Source organism: Musca autumnalis, unplaced genomic scaffold, assembly GCF_047663935.1.
Source record: "Musca autumnalis isolate F117 unplaced genomic scaffold, ASM4766393v1 scaffold_5, whole genome shotgun sequence".
Taxonomy (NCBI): Eukaryota; Metazoa; Arthropoda; class Insecta; order Diptera; family Muscidae; genus Musca; species Musca autumnalis.
In genome coordinates this window covers 545016-563541 of record NW_027412088.1, presented here as the reverse complement: position 1 = coordinate 563541, position 18526 = coordinate 545016, and the positions used below count along the sequence as shown (strand labels likewise).

Here is an 18526-nt window from a genome sequence, read left to right as displayed (position 1 = left end):
CAATCATACAGGTAGCCGCATAAGCCCAGCTGATGTACAGCGAGCTGTCAAAGAAGTTGTTGTAATTGAAAACACAAAATAAAAAACAAAAATTTAAACGAAAAATTGTGAATTTTTGTTGGATTTTTGTAAAAATGCGTTTAATAATATCTGCCTAACAAAGTTTTGTTGAAAAAATTGTGTGAATCGCTTTATTTGTGGAAAAAAATTTGGCATTTCACAGTACTGAACTGGTTTTTGTTGTAGTTGCTGGCTGGTGCATCTACCTGTTAATTGTGTGTGGCCAATTTTACGAAAAACTTGGCCAAAACTCTAAAAATGAATAGACCTAACCTTGGGTTCTTATGTTTTCGGGTCGCTGGTTTCATTTTTCTTATGTGTTAACCCTCAGAGGTCATTAAATGGGTCTTTTTGGTCCCTCCTCCTATAAAATGTGATTGTATCAGATCAAAATATTCAACAAATTTGTTCGCCATCAATTTTTACTATAGGTCTTAGAATACACCAAAACTCTACATCTTACTATACTCCAGAAATATGCAAAATTAAAAGCACATTTTAGGGTTAAGGTCGTACTTCATGTGAATTTTGGCAAAATTGTCATACAAAACATCATTTTAGAAGAATGGCGTCAAAGACAAAGATGTTCTCCGCTAAATTTTACTATTAGTCACCAAATAAATGAAATCTCTATTTGCATCACATACCAAGGAAATATCGGTATCAATTTTGCCAAAAAAGCAAGAAACTAAAATAGGGTTGCAAGCTTCTGCCATTTCTACAGTTCTGGAAATATTTGAGTTAAGATTACTCGAAATCCCTTTTTTCACAAATCTTTTAAATCTCCTATAAAATGTGATCGTATCAGATCAAAATATTCTAAAAATTTGGTCGCCATAAAATGTTACTACAGTTCCTAGAATACATCAAAACTCTATATTTTACTGAAGCGCCAGACATTCTGAATCAACGAAAATGTGTATATATGTATGTATCTGCAAGACAAAATATCACATAAAAAGGAATGGTGCAAATATGTGCAGGATGTTTCGATGGAAATTGGTAAAGAAATCTTCCCTTTTTATGAAATAATAAGGTACACAGCCCAACTCGATCTTACTCACAACTATTTTCATCATTTATTGTGAAAATTGACCTTGAAAAAAATCAATTTGAAATTAACCCTCAGTTTTTGTAACTTATTTTTGTTCGTTCGTCTATATTCGTAATAATTTAGGCATTCGTATCTCAGCCCCCAGATGACATACACATCTAATTTTTCGTATACCCGTTCCATATATCATTAAGGATTCCTCATTTAAAAATCAGCGCTCTACATTTGCGCTAAAGCGAGTAAATCGATCTACAAAATTTGACAATTCGTGTGAGAAGAATAAAAATTTTTACAAAAACTGGGGGTAAAATTTGAAATTAGTTTCACATACGTTTCATTACAATTACAAAAAAAAAATATTTAAAACCCGTTGTTTATTTTGGATATTATAATATTTTAGAAAACAACTTAAATTATGAGAATTTTTTTCCAAATATGGCCACTGTTCACGCCGAATTTCCCCAACTGGCAACCCTAATTCTATTTTTCTATATTTGCATTCGACATCCCAAATTCTGCTCAGAGTTTTCTCTTGTATGATCTCCCTCTGAATTTTCTAACTGAATGTACGCTCTCTTTATCTCTTTGCAATTTCTAATTGCCTTTGTAATTTCCTTTATAATAAACTCACTTGTTACCAAACTATCAACCAATATTGTTGTTAAATTCGGTAAACACTGCTATTCAAATCTCCAAATTTGAATACAAAATAAAGAACCATTACATTTAAACCACTGATACGACCGTGTTTTATTTCTTTTCCTTCCCATCTTGCCATAACTGCAAACGAGAGGAAAATATTTCGAAATCCACGAAATATTTTGCTATCAAAACAGCAGTAAATCCAGCATTTCTTCCCTCCAGAAACAGCATCATCAACGACATCGACAACAACCAAAACAGAAACTAATGCTAAGTTTACATTTACGAAATCCACTCGATTTCAACTGTCAAATCCATAGATTAAACGTCAAATGAAATCAAGATGAGATTTCATTTGACGTTTGAGCTATGGAATTGACAGTTGAAATCGAGTGGATTTCGTAAATGTAAACTTAGCATAAATTAATGATTACAGAAAGTTCTTCATCACCCACAACAGTGGCCAGGTGACGTAAAGTTTCAGCACCATTAGCTGCTGCCAACAGTGTCAGTAGTAGCAGCAACAACAGTATAACAACAATTAGTACAATAAACCAACATATGGTCAATAAGGTATTGACCACACCACAGTTGAGGAAAATTGAGGTTAGATTGAAAATGATTTTAGCCTTTAAAAACTTTTTGAGTTCAATTTTCTATATTTGTTAGCTCTCCACAACCTGTGTTAAGGTTCCCTCAACTCCCGATGCAGACTATTTACCAGAATTATTGCACAACGTTACCATTGGCAATGACAATGAACTGCGTTTATTAAATCAGTTCTTGCGAAAACCGGGAGGTGCAAATCTCCCGTCCAGCAAACAGCAGCAGCAACACAATAGTTTGACTTTACAACCCATTAAGCCGGAAAGACATCACCATCGCCAATTGCAGGTTCAGTTAGTGGAGCAGCCACTGCAGGAGGGGCCCGCGTTGTGGGAGCTATCGGCAATATACCAGGTTTGCTTTTTTAGAAATTTTTTACACTTTAAACTTTCTTAATTCCCTACATCCGCCTCTTAGTTTCACCAACATCGGTGCCACAATTGTATCAACGACCCTCAAATCTACATGGGCTAAAACACAAGCTACACACTGGTTGTGCTGGTAACACCTACCGTTTGTCCCACTGGTTCAGGTGTTAAATCTTTACATACAAATTCCACTATCACCGTTGGCTAGAACACCTTCACCATTACCTTCTTCGCCCACACGGTCCCCATCGCCGCTGCTATCAGAATGCGATTGAGTAAAAAACAAGATACGTTTTCGGAATCGGGACATTTTTTTAAAAAACATAACTTTAGAGTGTAGTGCCAATGCGAAATTCTACATCAAATTCCAAACAAAAGAAATCTCTAGCGTTACGTTATCTACAAAGGATTAAAAAACCCAAGGATTAAAAAAATCTTTTACAATTCATTTAATTTCTACACACTTTTCCTTATATTGCAGCCCGAATGGATCGTTATAATCACGATTTGGGTGGTGAAGAAGATACTGACGATACAGATGATACACCCGTTTTTTTGTTCCTTCTCTTCGTATACACAATAGCTCTGTTCCTTTACGTGCAAGAATCTTCAAATTTTACCACTTTTTACTCGAAAAGCGTTCCTTTACTTCTGACACCATACAATTCATATAGGAGCAGTTTAAAACTTTTACTACTTTTGCCGGTTTTGCCACTTTCAAAAGTAAAGGAACAGACCAAATATCGCAAGCAACATTATTCATGGTCACGTACCACATCGGCTTCGTCGACAACATCTGTGGCCTCTTCAACATCACAAAATAATCCAACTGCTGCTACAACAACTGTGCAACAAACAACAACAGGTGGTACATTGACGACCAGGTCAGTCACTTTGACCTGCTTTTATGTCCACTTACTTAACATGAAGCGTATATATTTTTTCATACTACACGCAGTGGGATCCTATAAACAATATTTGACACTAGTGTAAATGCATATAATTGTTTTTCGATTTTTGTCCAGTTTTTTCGGAAATTTGGCCACTGTGCATGGTCTCCTTAATTTTGAAAATAGAAATATATTAGGGCTGCTCAAAGGGCGCACTTCTGCTGTCGGTGTGTGTCAATTTGATCACTCACACAATTGAAAAAGAGAGCTTTTGTTTTTGTAATGAACATTTTCAATACACACATTTTTTCCATTACACAAGGCAACCCAACAAACCAACATTACTCGAACAAAACATCATATTTGAATTATAAATTCTTGTGTAGCCACTGGAGAATAAACGAAACTTGATTATCTTGAAAATAATGAATGTGTATGCTAATTACACTGCTCAACAAAATTGAAAAAGTTGAATGTTTCAGACGAAGTTGCAGTTGTTTCTAGATGAAATCGGCGAGTTATTTTCAAATCCGGTCCCGGGTTTTCTCCATCAGCTCTTGTTTTTGAGATATAGCTCATAATCGGTTTTTACGAGTTTTACCCAGACTTTCGTTATTTTCGGATACAAACAAATATTTTTTGTGGGTTTTTCGACATTAATATAGCTTTGTTTCCGTACTTTTTAATAGTAAAACTCGTAAAAGAGAGAAATAGAGAAAAATTGTTGTCACACAAAAGTTTTTTCAAAAAGTTCGGGAACGCAAAAATGGAAAAAACGTCAAAAAAGCTGGAACAAATGTCAAAGTCGGCATACCAGCCAATCAGACGCCGGCATCCATATTACTATTTTTTACACGCTCAAATTTGTCGAGTAAAAAGTTTTTAAAGAGAGCGTCATTCAGCGCCATTTTTGTTTAAAGAGAAGTGAACATTTTACAACTTTTTTGTGTACGGGAACGCTTTTTCGAGTAAAATGTGTAAAAGTCGTAAAAATTGTAAAAACTTTTTAGTTCTGGAACACAGCTTATATTAAGGAGATGTTGTACGCTCGATACAAATCGTTTTTGAAATAGTTATGGTGAGTATATATCAAAAAATATAGAAAATATACGACGGACCTTGTAAAAATTGCATATTTTTAGTACTTTAAGCTGTAATTACGTCATCAGGGAAAGTCATAGGATCTTCATATGGTACTCCGGATATGCTTAGGGTATCTACTATATAATCCAGTATTCAAATGTATAATATAAAGTTCATAGCGCCCATGATTCCGCCATAACCTAAAAACCATCATGAAGACTGCCATTGAAAAGTAAATGGCTTATGTGGTAATGATATCACTGGTAAATTATTTCCCTTTAGCAGTCTTCATGGCGATTTTTAGGTTATGGCCGAATCATGGGCGCTATGAACTTTATATTATATATTTGAATACTGGGCTATATAGTAGACACCCTAAGCATATCCGCATTGCCATATGAAGATCCTATGACTTCCCCCGATGACGTAATTACAACTTAAAGTATACAAAATATGCAATTTTTACAAGGTCCGTCGTATATTTTCTATATTTTTTGATATATAATCACCATAACTATTTCAAAAACGATTTGTATCGAGCGTACAACATCTTCTTAATATATTAATGTCGAAAAACCCACAAAAAATATTTGTTTGTATCCAAAAATAACGAAAGTCTGGGTTAAACTCGTAAAAACCGATTTTGAGCTATATCTCAAAAACAAGAGCTGATGGAGAAAAACCGGGACCGGATTTGAAAATAACTCGCCGATTTCATCTAGAAACAACCGCAACTTCGGTTGAAACAAAAGTCGTGTTGACCAGTGTTATTAGCGTGTAATTGTAGAATGTATTTATACGAATAGTTTTTCGTAAATTTTATAAAATCTGACTGAATGGTATGTTGGGAAACTATCAAAACCAACACAATAACAATTGCTCTGTTCCAGAACCTGCAAGAAGCTCCCAGATAGCATTTAGAAGACTGTTTTGTCAAAAATCACATTGAGGAGTCTTTTTAGAGTCCTTTTGGTGATCAAAAATTGATTAAGTCGCTTGTGTGATCAGAAAGGGACTCGAAAGTGACTCCCTGTAATGATTAAAAAGAGTTCAATTTAAAATACAACAACAAATGTGTAGCAATCACAAATAAATCATTGAGGTGTTTAAAATGTGACAATTTTTTGTTATTTATTGTCACATTTTGATCATCTGGAAGATTGAAAAATGCTTAATCAAAAAAGGGTCATGCAGGTGTTTGAAAAGTGATTATAATTATGTATATTCTGGTCATATTTTGAACAGTTAGGTGATTAAAAACTGATTTTTTGTTTTATTTTTGTTTGGTTGTAAATAATTCTCATATACACTTTCTAAAAAACGTTGATATAAATGTAACGTATAATATTAAGTGCATAGAGAAACACAACACATGTCCAGGTTTTGCCAAGTGAAATGAAGAAGCAGTATACTCACCGCGCAACATAAAGAATAATTAAAAGACATAACAAAGCAGAAAAGACAACAAAACAAAGGAAAGAAACAAAAAAGAATAAAGAGAAATTTCTTTTAATTTATTTCGTCTAATTAATGACTCCCTAAAGACTCATAAACGATTATAAACATGAACCAAAAAAGACTCGAAAAAGAGTCCCAAAGCAATCAACAAATCACCAATAAATGATTAAAATACGACTCGAAAAAGATTTTATATACCATCAGAAAATGGGCAAAAATGACTCGAAACTAATGCAGAGGAAGACTCATTTGTGATTTGTTTAGAAGAGTCGTCTGAGGTTACGTTTTCCTCCCGACAAAGGAGTCATTTATGATCAGGAAATGAGCTCATATTCCAGCTTTTTAATCGTGCAGTCGGATCAAAAAAGACTCGAATTTGATTAAAATTTTAAAAAAAATGCTGGCTGGGCTACTACTTTTTACTACGATAACATTTTTTCCTTTATGTTATCGGAAAAAAAGAGTACAAACCCAGCCAGCATTTGGAAGATTGTGTTTTCAAAAATCACATTGAGGGGTCATTTTAGAGTCCTTTTGGTGATCAAAAAATGATTAAGTCGCTTTTATGATCAGAAAGGGACTCGAAAGTGACTCCCTGTAACGATTGAAAAGAGTTCAAATTAAAATACAACAAAAAATGTGTAGTAATCACAAATAAATCATTTAGGCGTTTAAAATCTGACTATTTTTCGTTACTGATTGTCACATTTTGATCATCAGAAGATTGAAAAATGCTTAATCAAAAAATGGTCGTCCAGGTGTTTGAAAAGTGATTATAATTATGTATCTTCTGATCATATTTTGAACAGATAGGTGATTAAATACTGATTGTTTTGTTTTATTTTTGTTTTGTTGAAAATAATTCTCATATACACTTTCTACAAAACATTGATATAAATGTAACGTATAATATTAAGAGTATAGACAAACACAACACATGTTCAGGTAAAGGGGATAATTAAAAGTCATAGCAAAGCAGAAAAGACAACACAACAAAGGAAAGAACAAAAAAAAAGAAGAATAAAAAGAAAATTCTTTTAATGTTTTCGTCTAATAAAAAGACTCATAAATGACTCCCTAAAGACTTATAAACGATAATAAACATGACTTAAAAAAGACTCGAAAAAGAGTCCCAAATGAATCAACAAATCACCAATAAATGATTAAAATACGACTCGAAAAAGACTTTATATACCATCAGAAAATGGGCAAAAATGACTCGAAACTAATGCAGAGGAAGACTCATTTGTGATTTGTTTAGAAGAGTCGTCTGAGGTTACGTTTTCCTCCCGACAAAGGAGTCATTTATGATCAGGAAATGAGCTCATATTCCAGCTTTTTAATCGTGCAGTCGGATCAAAAAAGACTCGAATTTGATTAAAATGTTCAAAAAATGTTGGCTGGGAATTAGTGGATTTTTGCAGTTCTGGAACAATAATGGAAAGTGTGCAATTAAATATAAAACATACATTCAAAGGAGAGGCTATTGTTTTTTCTGTTCATTTAATGTGTATTATGTGTGTTTTTTTAAAATTTCTTAAAAAACAAGAAACAAAAAGTGAGACAAAATGAAGCATGTTACTGTGAATGACGAATGTTGTCGTGGGAACGGAGGAACGGAACGTAATTCAAACGCTTGTGGGAACATGCTATTATTAACAATACAATTCATAAAATCTCATGATTTTTAAGTATTTACCGAAAACATGGGGTATTTTGGAACCTTCATTACATTTTGAAAACATTTCTTTGACACCTTAAATTGCATGTTAATTTTTGGTTTGTACTGCGTACTCTATAAATTGTAATAATTATTACAAATTATTACTGAATGTTGTTTTTACACAAATGTTCAGTAAAAGAGAATGAATTGAGAGACTTGTTTTGAAATTTTTATTACTGAGAACTTATAATTTTTACTGAAGGAATTTTGTTAAGTATCATTTTGTAGCTTTAGCAGTTGTCAAAAGTTTAAAATATTCAAATATCATAATCGTCAATATTAATCAAATTGAAAATTTGTACTGAATGTTGTCTTTTTACCTTTTTAATTTTTTCCTTTGAAAGAGTATAAAATGCTTTACTCTCTAAAAATAAGTTACTGAGTAATATTTACTGAGAAAGTACAAGGACAAACCTATTTTTTAACTACGTGGGTTAATTCTTTATCTATACATTCAATCTGGTTTTAAACAAGTCGACTAACTAATTTTTGCAAAAAACTCGACATCTTTTTATCACAACTATTTGTCATTTTATACATACATAAGTTTGGATAAAAAATATTGTTCCATAAACATATATTTAATATACATTTGGAGCAGTACACTTGTGTCTTTGGACTTACATCCCTGCAATTCACATAATTTTTACCCTTGCGATCCTAAATTTCCAATAAAAAGGACGTTACCACGTTGGAATTTAGTGTTTGATAATCTACACCACACTGGTTGATATTTGTGGAATTATATCGTTATCGCCAGCTTCGTTGCATAATCGGAAAAACCATCACATCCACAAAGGATATGCCAGAAGTTGTGGGGCTTCGCGGACATATATTGCCGAAATCTTGGTAGAACACATTAGTTCGTCAATGCATACCCGATTTGTTGGCACAATATCAAATTTTTTGTTACGACTCTCAATAATTGGAGGAATTTTGAAAAGATCATCATATCCTACTTTTTGAGGTTTCTTTGTTTTGTGGTGTCATCAAAGAAGATATTTTTCAAGGAAACAAATTGGTTTGATGTCACTGAGCTACGAATTGTCTCTAAGGAATTGTTGCAAAAGTAACTCTCAACATTGAGATACCATATAAATATTTAATATTCCTATATACTTTGTTAGGTCCAACGTGGTTGAAATTTGAAAATTTGGGACAATGTCGTGCATTTTTGCATAGGGACAAAATTTTTAAACATTTATCTTCGTGCTTGAATGTCTAAAATATAAAAATGTTTACAGAAAACTAAAATACAAATTGTCTGTAAATATATAGCAATGTGCACTCAAAAGTTGACTGCAACGGGCAGGCTCGCCTTTAGGCAGTGTCCAATTTTCGCCCGTTAAAAGCTGTGTTTCGCCTAAAAACTGATGCAAAAAACACTACACACGAAAGAATGTGTATTTGCCTATCCGAAAATATTTCATAGGTGAATTGTGAATTAATTAGGTATTCTCAAAAATAATCATTTTAAACATTTCTACTACATAACAATGTATTTATTGCGACCCGCCTAAAGGCAGGCTTGCCGGCTAGAGGATTAATATATGAAAAGTGGCCGTTTTCGTAGTTTGAAAACAATTATTTGTCAAACTGTACAATAAACATACATACGTAAGTAAGAGGTTAATATCTATACATTTTGTAAAAATTATGTCAATGCTATTGAGAGAGGAAGAAGTTAAAAATACTGTACTGAGGGACTAATTTTTTCCTATACTTTCCAGAGGTATTTTGTCGTTTTTAAAGCGAAAAACAAACTGTAATACATTCGTCCATTTTCCGACAATACATTCATTCTTTGCATACTTGTCTTTAGCCGATTCGTCATTGTTTATTGTTAATATGGTCTCATGCGTTTTTTAGCTGTTTGAAGACGCCGCCATGCTTTTTTATTACTTAACTTATCATAAAAGTCATAAAAATGCATAATGGCTACAAAATTTTGCAAAAAAGATTAGTTTTGTGGTACTGCTATTCACGTTGCAATACTTTTATTAACACCTCAAAGTAATAGGTAATTTTTATTTTAGTTTGTATTTGTTATAAATGGCATAAACATTTTGTATAATTTGACGGAATATTGTTTTGAAGATAAATATCAAGAGATTTGCAAGAAACCGTATAGTTTTTACATCATTTTTTTACAATTTTGGTATTTGCAATACATTTGTTGACTAACTGTATATTTTTGATAGAAGTAAAATATATATATATATTTTTTTTTTTTTTTTTTGATTAAAAAATATGTTTTGACAGCAAATGAAGACAGCAGTTGATATTACTATGTGTACAACATCTTTATAAAAACTTCGCAAAGAATATTTTCTTCTTTTCTTCTATCTTTTGAGGATTCTTCGCGCAAAACTTTTAACAGCAAATGAAGACTACGGCCTGAATTCGCCTTTTGTATCACCTCCCTAAATTCGCCTTGGGTTTTGTTAGTAAATACTACAACAAATACAACTCAACAGCAACCACATAGCAACATTTAGCAGCTGTTTTTAAATCATCTGCTAATGGTCAGATTCTCAATGTTTATCTGATTTTTGTGGAAAAATACTATAAATATTACGATTCAGCTATATTTATTGATTATTTTATTAATATATTAATTATTTTTTATTTATTTTGCTTGAAATTTAAGAACTTGTTCATTGCTTTGGAGTTAGTTTTTCTTTCATACATTTGCGCCAATGTTTTTGTTTTGGTAATCAACTGCTACCTTGTTAAAGTTTACTAAATGCTGTCTTTTTTTAAATTTTCGTATCAAAGAGTAAAATGTCTCTTACTCTCTGAAAAGAAGTTACTGAATAATTATTACTGAAATAGTAAAAAATACACAACTAATGCCAACTGATGTCTTCATTTGCTGTCAAAACAAAATTTTAATGAAAAATAAATAACAAATATTTCGCTTCCATAAAGAATATTTGTTTACAACATCTTTATTTAAGCTTCGCGAATCACCGTGTTAAATTCGCTTTGGTTTCCTACATCGAGCGGATTGCCTTCGCAACACATACGACAATTTTTCTTGTCGCCATCTACATGTGAATATATGCCCCAAATATAGACACCATAGCATAGACTAAATAAATATAGACAACGGAAGCAAAGACATACAATCTTAAAGATTGGACATCATGCAAAATTTTTTAAATTTTCATATTCAAGCATAGAGGGCGTTCATGTATAACAGACAATTAACAGAAACAAAAGCGTTCACCAATGTGAACAATGTTAAATATAACATAATTCATGTCAACATATTGTAACTTCGCATTATGTTAGACCACCAGGACCATCTGCCGATGTATAGTAGCAATGGAAATGTCTTATCTTGTTATGTTATACATCTTTGACGGAAGCATAGACTAACTAAATATAGACAAATGAAGATAGTGTTATCTAATTCCGCCAGATGCCACACCAGCATATTATGCGGATGGTACGTACTCAAAGTGTTGACCAAAGATGTATAACATAACAAGATGAGACATTTCCATTGCTACTATACATCGGCAGATGGTGCTGGTGGTCTAACATAATGTGAAGTTACAATATTGTGACATGAATTATGTTATATTTAACATAGTTCACATTGGTGTACGCTTTTGTTTCTGTTAATTGTATGTTATACATAAACGCCCTCTATGCTTGAATATGAAAATTTAAAAAATTTTGCATGATGTCCAATCTTTAAGATTGTATGTCTTTGTTCGAATTATCGAAAATTTGTAGATGGCGCTGGTAGTATAGACTTTAAACTATTTATTCTGATAAATAAATTTAAACAGTAATAAAAATGTAAGTGCTTTCCACATATAATGTTGAATTGAAAAAAAAAACAACCGGTAAACTCAAAAACAAACTCTACACCTTAACTTCGAATTGAGTACCTATTGTGCGAAAAAATAAAAAAAATCAACACTTTGAGTATGTACAATTCGCAACATATGCTGGTGTGGCATCTGGCGGAATAAGTAAACAACATCTTCCGCTGTCTATATTTGCCCTGCGGGAAATGTCAATAGTGAATCTATACTGACTTACTACTGATATTAAGTGTGTTCGTTTACTTACAATTTGTACAAATTGTTACTGGATGTTGTTCGTTTACTCTACCATCAAAAAAAACCTTAGTCGATTACAAGAAGTTACTGGGCTTGTACAAATTTGTACAAATTATTGAGTAAACGAACAGACCTATTGTCAACAGAACTACTGACAAACTGTAGACAACTCGAGGCGCGTTGAGCGTTGCGTTACAACCACCACATGAAAACTTCAATAACAAACTTGGCATCACTTTAAGCGCCAACTACATACGGTCCGTTGTGTAACGCGTTGCGCGTTGAAAATAACAACGACATGAAAAATGTGTAAGTGATGCCAAGTTTTTCTCTGGCATATTAATGTAGTTGCTGTAGCGCGACCCTCAACGGACCGTATGTGCCGCGTCATTTAGGGACCAAAATAATTCGGTCCGTTGAGTGTCGTTTCAGGCGTCAAAAACAACAAACACGAAAAATGTGTAAGTGATGCCAAGTTTTTCTTGAAGTTTTCATGTGATTGTTGTAACGCGGCTCTATATATTTTTCCCCTAAAGTTCCAGCAAAATGTCAAGTTGTCGAAATTTCACCGCAAATGTTGTCAGCCGCCTCACAATTTCTATTTTGATATAGAATTGTCTATTTTTCACTTGTCTTTTATAATTTCTTATGCTCATGCTTGTTGTTATTAAAATTATATACCTTAAGTTTAATCACGTTTAATGCGGCCCATACATTTACTGCCAAACTGCCGCGTGAGATTGAGTAGTGTGTGGCATTCCTTCAATCCACATTCCAGAAATGATAAATTTTGCTCCAAAACACGATTTTTAGTTGAAGTTTTCAAAAATTGTTAATTTCCCCAAAAACAATATTTATTATTTTCAATAATTGTTTTTTGATTACTTCGAAAATAAACAAAATTCATTGGATAGAAAGGGTTTCATTTCCAAAATCAAAATAATTCGAAGATGATTTTTGGAAAAATATCAACAATTTCTTGGATATTTTTATCTGAGAAGATAGTCAAAAACTAACCCTATATAGGGGCTATTCTGAAACTTTTTAACAACTTTACTCATTGTTTATTTTACAACAATTTCATTTGTTTGTTTTGTAGTCGTTACAAAAAAAAAAAAAAAAAAAATTAACAACTTTTCAATCGATAAAAGTTACAGAATAGGCCTACTGTATAGGAATTCTGCAACTTTTATCGATTGAAAAGTTGTTAAAATTTCTTTTGTTTTTGTAACAACTACAAAACAAACAAATGAAATTGTTGTACAATACACAATGAGTAAAAATGTTACAGAATAGGCCCCCAGTAGGCCTATTCTGTAACTTTTTAACAACTTTACTCATTGTTTATTTTACAACAATCTCATTTGTTTGTTTTATTGTTGTTACAAAAACAAAAGAAATTTAAACAATATCGGCAGTTGTTAAAATTTACAGAATAAGCCTACTGGCCCCCTATTCAGTAACTTTTTAACAACTATACTCATTGCTCATTTCATTTGTTTGTTTTGTAGTTGTTACAAAAACAAAAGAAATTTTAACAACTTTTCAATCGATAAATGTTACAGAATAGGCCTACTGGTCTGTGTATTAGAATATCCATAGACTAACTAATGTATAGACGAAGAAATCCTCTCAGTGAGTATGCTCGAATTGAGTCTGTTTAATATGCACTCATTCGAACTCAATTTTTAAAATGGCAATAATTATACATTTTTAACTATTTATTTCGGTAAAAGACAATATGTGGCTAGTATTTGGCCGGATCTAAATCCTCATATGAAAATATGCAATATGCAACAAAATCAGCGACACCTATAAAATAAGAAGCACACTACAATTTATCGTCTACACATTTATTAAGTCTGTCTGTCTCTTTTGCTAGAAAATTGTAAAAAGTAAACAGACACCTTCCCAGCAAAAACCAGCAAGCAATCAGCTGGGTTGCCAAAACAGAACAATTTGTCCGCCAATAAAGGAAGCAAACACGTTGTATTTTATTAAAAATAAAAAAGAAAATTAAACAAAAAAGTATTTTTCCACTTTACAAATTTGTTCTCCATAAAACAATACAATAAGACTATGTTATTTCCACAATGAAATTGTTTTTCATTTTCACAAACATAAATCAACAAAAAACTAACTAGTGTTTGCTAAAAGAAATTTGTCCAGCAAGAATTTGCAAACTCTCAGTGAAAGAACTGTCCAAATGTCTCTCTCGAATCGCTCTCTTTTGCTGGTTTTTTGTGTTAACAGACGACTCCCAGCAACAATTGGTACAAGTTGTTACAAATTTTAGGGTAACCAGGCAGACCTATTACTTGCAACAACTTGCACCTATCATTTCTCTTTTACTGAGCAAGTTTGTTATCGAACGGCATTTTGTAAAAGTTTGTACAAATGTTTAAAAACTTTTGAGTTATCGAACAGACTAATTAATTAGTCTATGCGAACATTAAAATAAATATCCAAATCGATCCATCCATTCCCAACTGATACAAAACGAAGGCCATTTATTTGATTTTTATTTATATAGATTATTATTTATTTGTATAAAATTAAATGAGTAAAAATATGTTGTGCAATTTAAATACCATAAAAGGTTTTAAAAAAATTCGAAATTGAAACAGATTCAATTTTGCATTCTTGAAAATGAAAACTTTTATCATTCAAAATTAGTTTCAATGTGAACAAAGTTGGTTCAAAGAACATAGACTAATTAATGTATAGACGAAGAAATCCTTTAGTGAGTATGTTTGAATTGAATCTGTTTAATATGCACTCATTCGAACTCAATTTTTAAAATGGAAATAACTATACATTTTTTAACTATTTATTTCGGTAAAAGACAATATGTGGCTAGTATTTGTCCGGGTCTAAATCGAACATGTGAAAATATGCAACAAAATGTTGCAATTTACTCCAAAACATTGTGCAATAGAGTGACAACACCAGCATTTTCGCAAAAGCGACATCTAGAGAAAAAGAGGAACACTACTATTTCTTTGTCTATACATTAATTAGTCTATACATATAATAGGTCTGTACGATAACTTCGCAAGTAAAAAGTACTTACAAATACGCAGCAAGTTCTCAGTTACTTCTCTCCACTAATTTTACTCTCTCGAAGCTAAAAATGTTATCGAATGTTATCGAACAACAATTTGCAAAAACTTGCAAGAAGTCAGCTGATTTGACAAACAATAAGATTTAATTTAACAATCGAAGGTTGTTTACGAAAATTATTTGATTATCCATTGCTACAAAAATAATTCACTTTCCATATCATAGTGTTCCTCCTACTACATGGATGCGCTGCACAGTGGAAAACAATACCGATCTAGCGCGCCAAAAGTCAAAAAAATCACATACGCCAATTTCAAAATTATTATTGCAGTATTAATCTAAGGTGTCCACAGAATGCAACGGCATTTAAAATAATTTATTTTGCATCAGTCTAAGCGGAATAACGGTCCATTTTTGGTGGACATTTTTTGAACTAGTTTTCATAATATAGTTTAGTAGTAAATTTATGATCGTCGCATGCACTATTCCTACAAAGTAATTTTAAAGCTTTACTGAATGTAACATTTCGTAAAGCAGGTGATTTAAAAAATGTTGAATATAAGATGTTATTTATTGCAACTCGGATTTTACACTTAATACATGTGACATCCGATTTTTTTCCAAATTGTGCACTTTGTTAAAGCTATTACTAAGGAGTGTCGAGGGATGGCGCGTAGATTTTTTATTTTATTTTTAGTACACATAGTTCTTAACCAATTCTTAAAATTTTAGCTGCAACAAACTGCAACATTTTACTTTATTACTATTTTTATTAATATTATTTTTTATGTAAAAATGCTGAAATTAGGGCGGTACCTTTCTATGGGGGCCATATCAATGCGTGTACCTGTGCCGAAAATTCTCCGTCGGAATATTTTGTACCACCAACGAAGACTAAATGTCAACTTTCAGCTATTTCGGTTGGATAATGTGGCTAAAACCTCAAAAATTACCGAAATCGATGGTACCGGTCTATGGGGGCTATATGAAAACGTGGACCTATACCAAAAATATTTATAGGAGTGTATGCATAACCCACACGGAGAGTAAATACCAAATCCTAGCCGTTTCGGTTGGATAATGTGGTAGTAATCTTTAAAATATCGAAAATCGATAGGTACCATTCTACGGTAAAAATACAAATTTACCAAATATATTAATAAATGAAGTAAAATTGTCAATTTATAGCTGTTCATATCGAATTTATGGGCAAACATGCAATAAAACATAAATTTTTACTTTTGGCGTGCTAAATCGGTACTTTTTTCCACTGTGCGCTGCTTTTTGCTGGGATTTGATACCTTAAGCGCTCGGGCACCGTATGTGCGCTCGGCACATACGGTGCGTTGAGCGTCGCGCTACAACAACCACATGAAAAATGTGTAAGTGATGCCAAGTTTTTTGAAAAAGAAAAATATGGCTGACGCATTAAAGTTAAATTATGTTTAACTTTAATGCGTCAGCCATATTGTTGTTTTTCAAAAAACTTGGCATCACTTACACATTTTTCATGTGGTTGTTGTAGCGCGACGCTCAACGCACCGTATGTGCCGAGCGCTTTAGAAATAAAACAATCATCACAAACTACAAAATAAGTCCCAATCCCGCTACAGCGGGTACTTTCGTACCGAATTGACCCGAAACCATAGTGTTTCGGCCAGCGGCTGCCAACCCAGCATCAAACCTGTGCTTAACGTAGGTTTCTATGCTGCTACAAAAATAAGTTATTTTACAATATAAGTCGTTTTCCATAATTTATTTAGTTATCTCTTCTCTTTTTATCTTGTAATTATTTTAATAACCAAATGTTGTTTATGTTTTTGCCAAGAATTGCAAAGTCCGCCACAAAACATTCGAATTTAAATCAGCTGATCAAACTTGCAAATTCTTACAAAGAAAATTTTGCTTGCAAGAACTTGTAAGTTCTCAGTAACAAAAGTCTCCAAAACTCTCCAAAATTCTCTCCAAATTCGCTCTCTTTTACTTTACAAGTTTGTTATCGAACAGCATTTTGCAAAAGTTTTTACTAATTTGTACAAACTTTTGGGTTATCGTACAGACCTAATTTTATGTCTTTGGTTGCTTATTATAGATGAAATCTAAACGGTGGGAACTAATTGTCTCCCATGCTTGTATGAAATTGTATAATGATTAACAAATATGTTGTGACAGCTGCAATAATCTATTGAAAAAAAAAACAACAGTTATCATTGCCAGGATTATTTCACGACATTCAACAAATTACCGAGGTTATCAGTTTATAATCCATATTGAAAAATCCAGCGGCAGTAAAACAGTTCTTACGATGTATTACTTCCATAGAAAATATTTGAACTGTTTGACAAAATGCCGGATCGTCATGGCGATTGTGTGCTGTTATCCTGTGCAGAAGAGGTCCCACCGAAGACATCTTTTCAATCCGAGAAGAAAGGGAAATACTTTTAGACGTTTATGTGAAGTTAAATTCAAATATTACACTTACCTTTTTATCTGTTTCACTGCAGACACTGACATTCATCGCAATAACTCCAATCTGTAAGCATATCCAACCAATTGTGACTGTCAGGTGATAATTACTCATGTGTAACACATGTACAATAAGAGCCGCAAATAAATTATAACTTTGGATGGTTATGACGCCGAAGGATACGCTGGTTAATAATACCAAATGCCAAGCGAAAATTCTCAATAACAGTTCGACACAATCCGATAAATTTCCATAGATGTCCAAAAGTTCTTTTAAAACATCTGCACAACATTTCGTCTTTGGAAAAATTTCTATTAAATCGTTTTGCATTTGATTAGGTCGCAGCGGACTATTTCCAACAAATCGTGCCAACTCCTCATTGATTAGTTCATATTTTGATTTGAGAAGGAATATTAAATTATAAAATTGAAATTCGCGGAATGTCAAGAACAATATCGGAAAGAAACACACAAACCAAAAGCAACTTGAAGTAAGTGACAAAGGTTCGGTACCCGAAAATATTATAATGCAGTTTATCATTGATAACGAGGCAGTCACTACAAACACCACTACAAACTGGATCAAAATATGTTTTCGCATACGAGTGTAATTCATTGCACGGCCTGTAACCTTTTCCAGTTGATAATCGATTTTCGTAATCCACGTCAATAGTTGTTGCATAGATTTGATATTGGTCCAGTTGGAGAAAACACTATAGGCACCCAGTATGAAGAGAGACACTAGTTGACCCCATGTTGTGAAATAGGCTATGACCATATATTGGTGTAACTTTTCAATCCCTTTTGAAGATGCGATGTGGCAGACACCTAAAATAAATCCAACTGAAAGAATGAAGGTGAAAAAAGAAGATAAACCTTGCATACTGTATAACAATTTCTTTTGATCAAAACTACACGGAGTATCTAAAGAAACCAAAACTATAAAGATTGATATCATAGTTTGGAAGATATAGCCACACTAAGCTCATATATGGGTAAAAAATATTTTGTTTAAAAAAATATGGCACTTCTCA

General features: G+C 32.7%; 2 protein-coding genes across 2 annotated transcripts; one reads left to right on the top strand and one right to left on the bottom strand.

The window, feature by feature from the left end:
- The first annotated feature begins 2192 nt into the window (after positions 1-2192).
- On the top strand, positions 2193-10311 carry LOC141406067 (uncharacterized). Its single transcript, XM_073991091.1, has 6 exons — positions 2193-2362; positions 2426-2720; positions 2780-2875; positions 3212-3279; positions 3460-3614; positions 10239-10311. Exons 1-6 carry the CDS (start codon positions 2318-2320, stop codon positions 10309-10311), a joined length of 732 nt encoding a protein of 243 aa, XP_073847192.1. The 5' UTR covers positions 2193-2317.
- A 6312-nt stretch (positions 10312-16623) lies between these two features.
- LOC141406542 (putative gustatory receptor 28b) lies at positions 16624-18325 on the bottom strand. Its single transcript, XM_073992175.1, has 3 exons — positions 17509-18325; positions 17272-17436; positions 16624-17208 (listed from the first exon to the last, which is right to left on the bottom strand). Exons 1-3 carry the CDS (start codon positions 18268-18270, stop codon positions 17140-17142), a joined length of 996 nt encoding a protein of 331 aa, XP_073848276.1. The 5' UTR covers positions 18271-18325; the 3' UTR covers positions 16624-17139.
- Between the last annotated feature and the right edge of the window lie 201 nt (positions 18326-18526).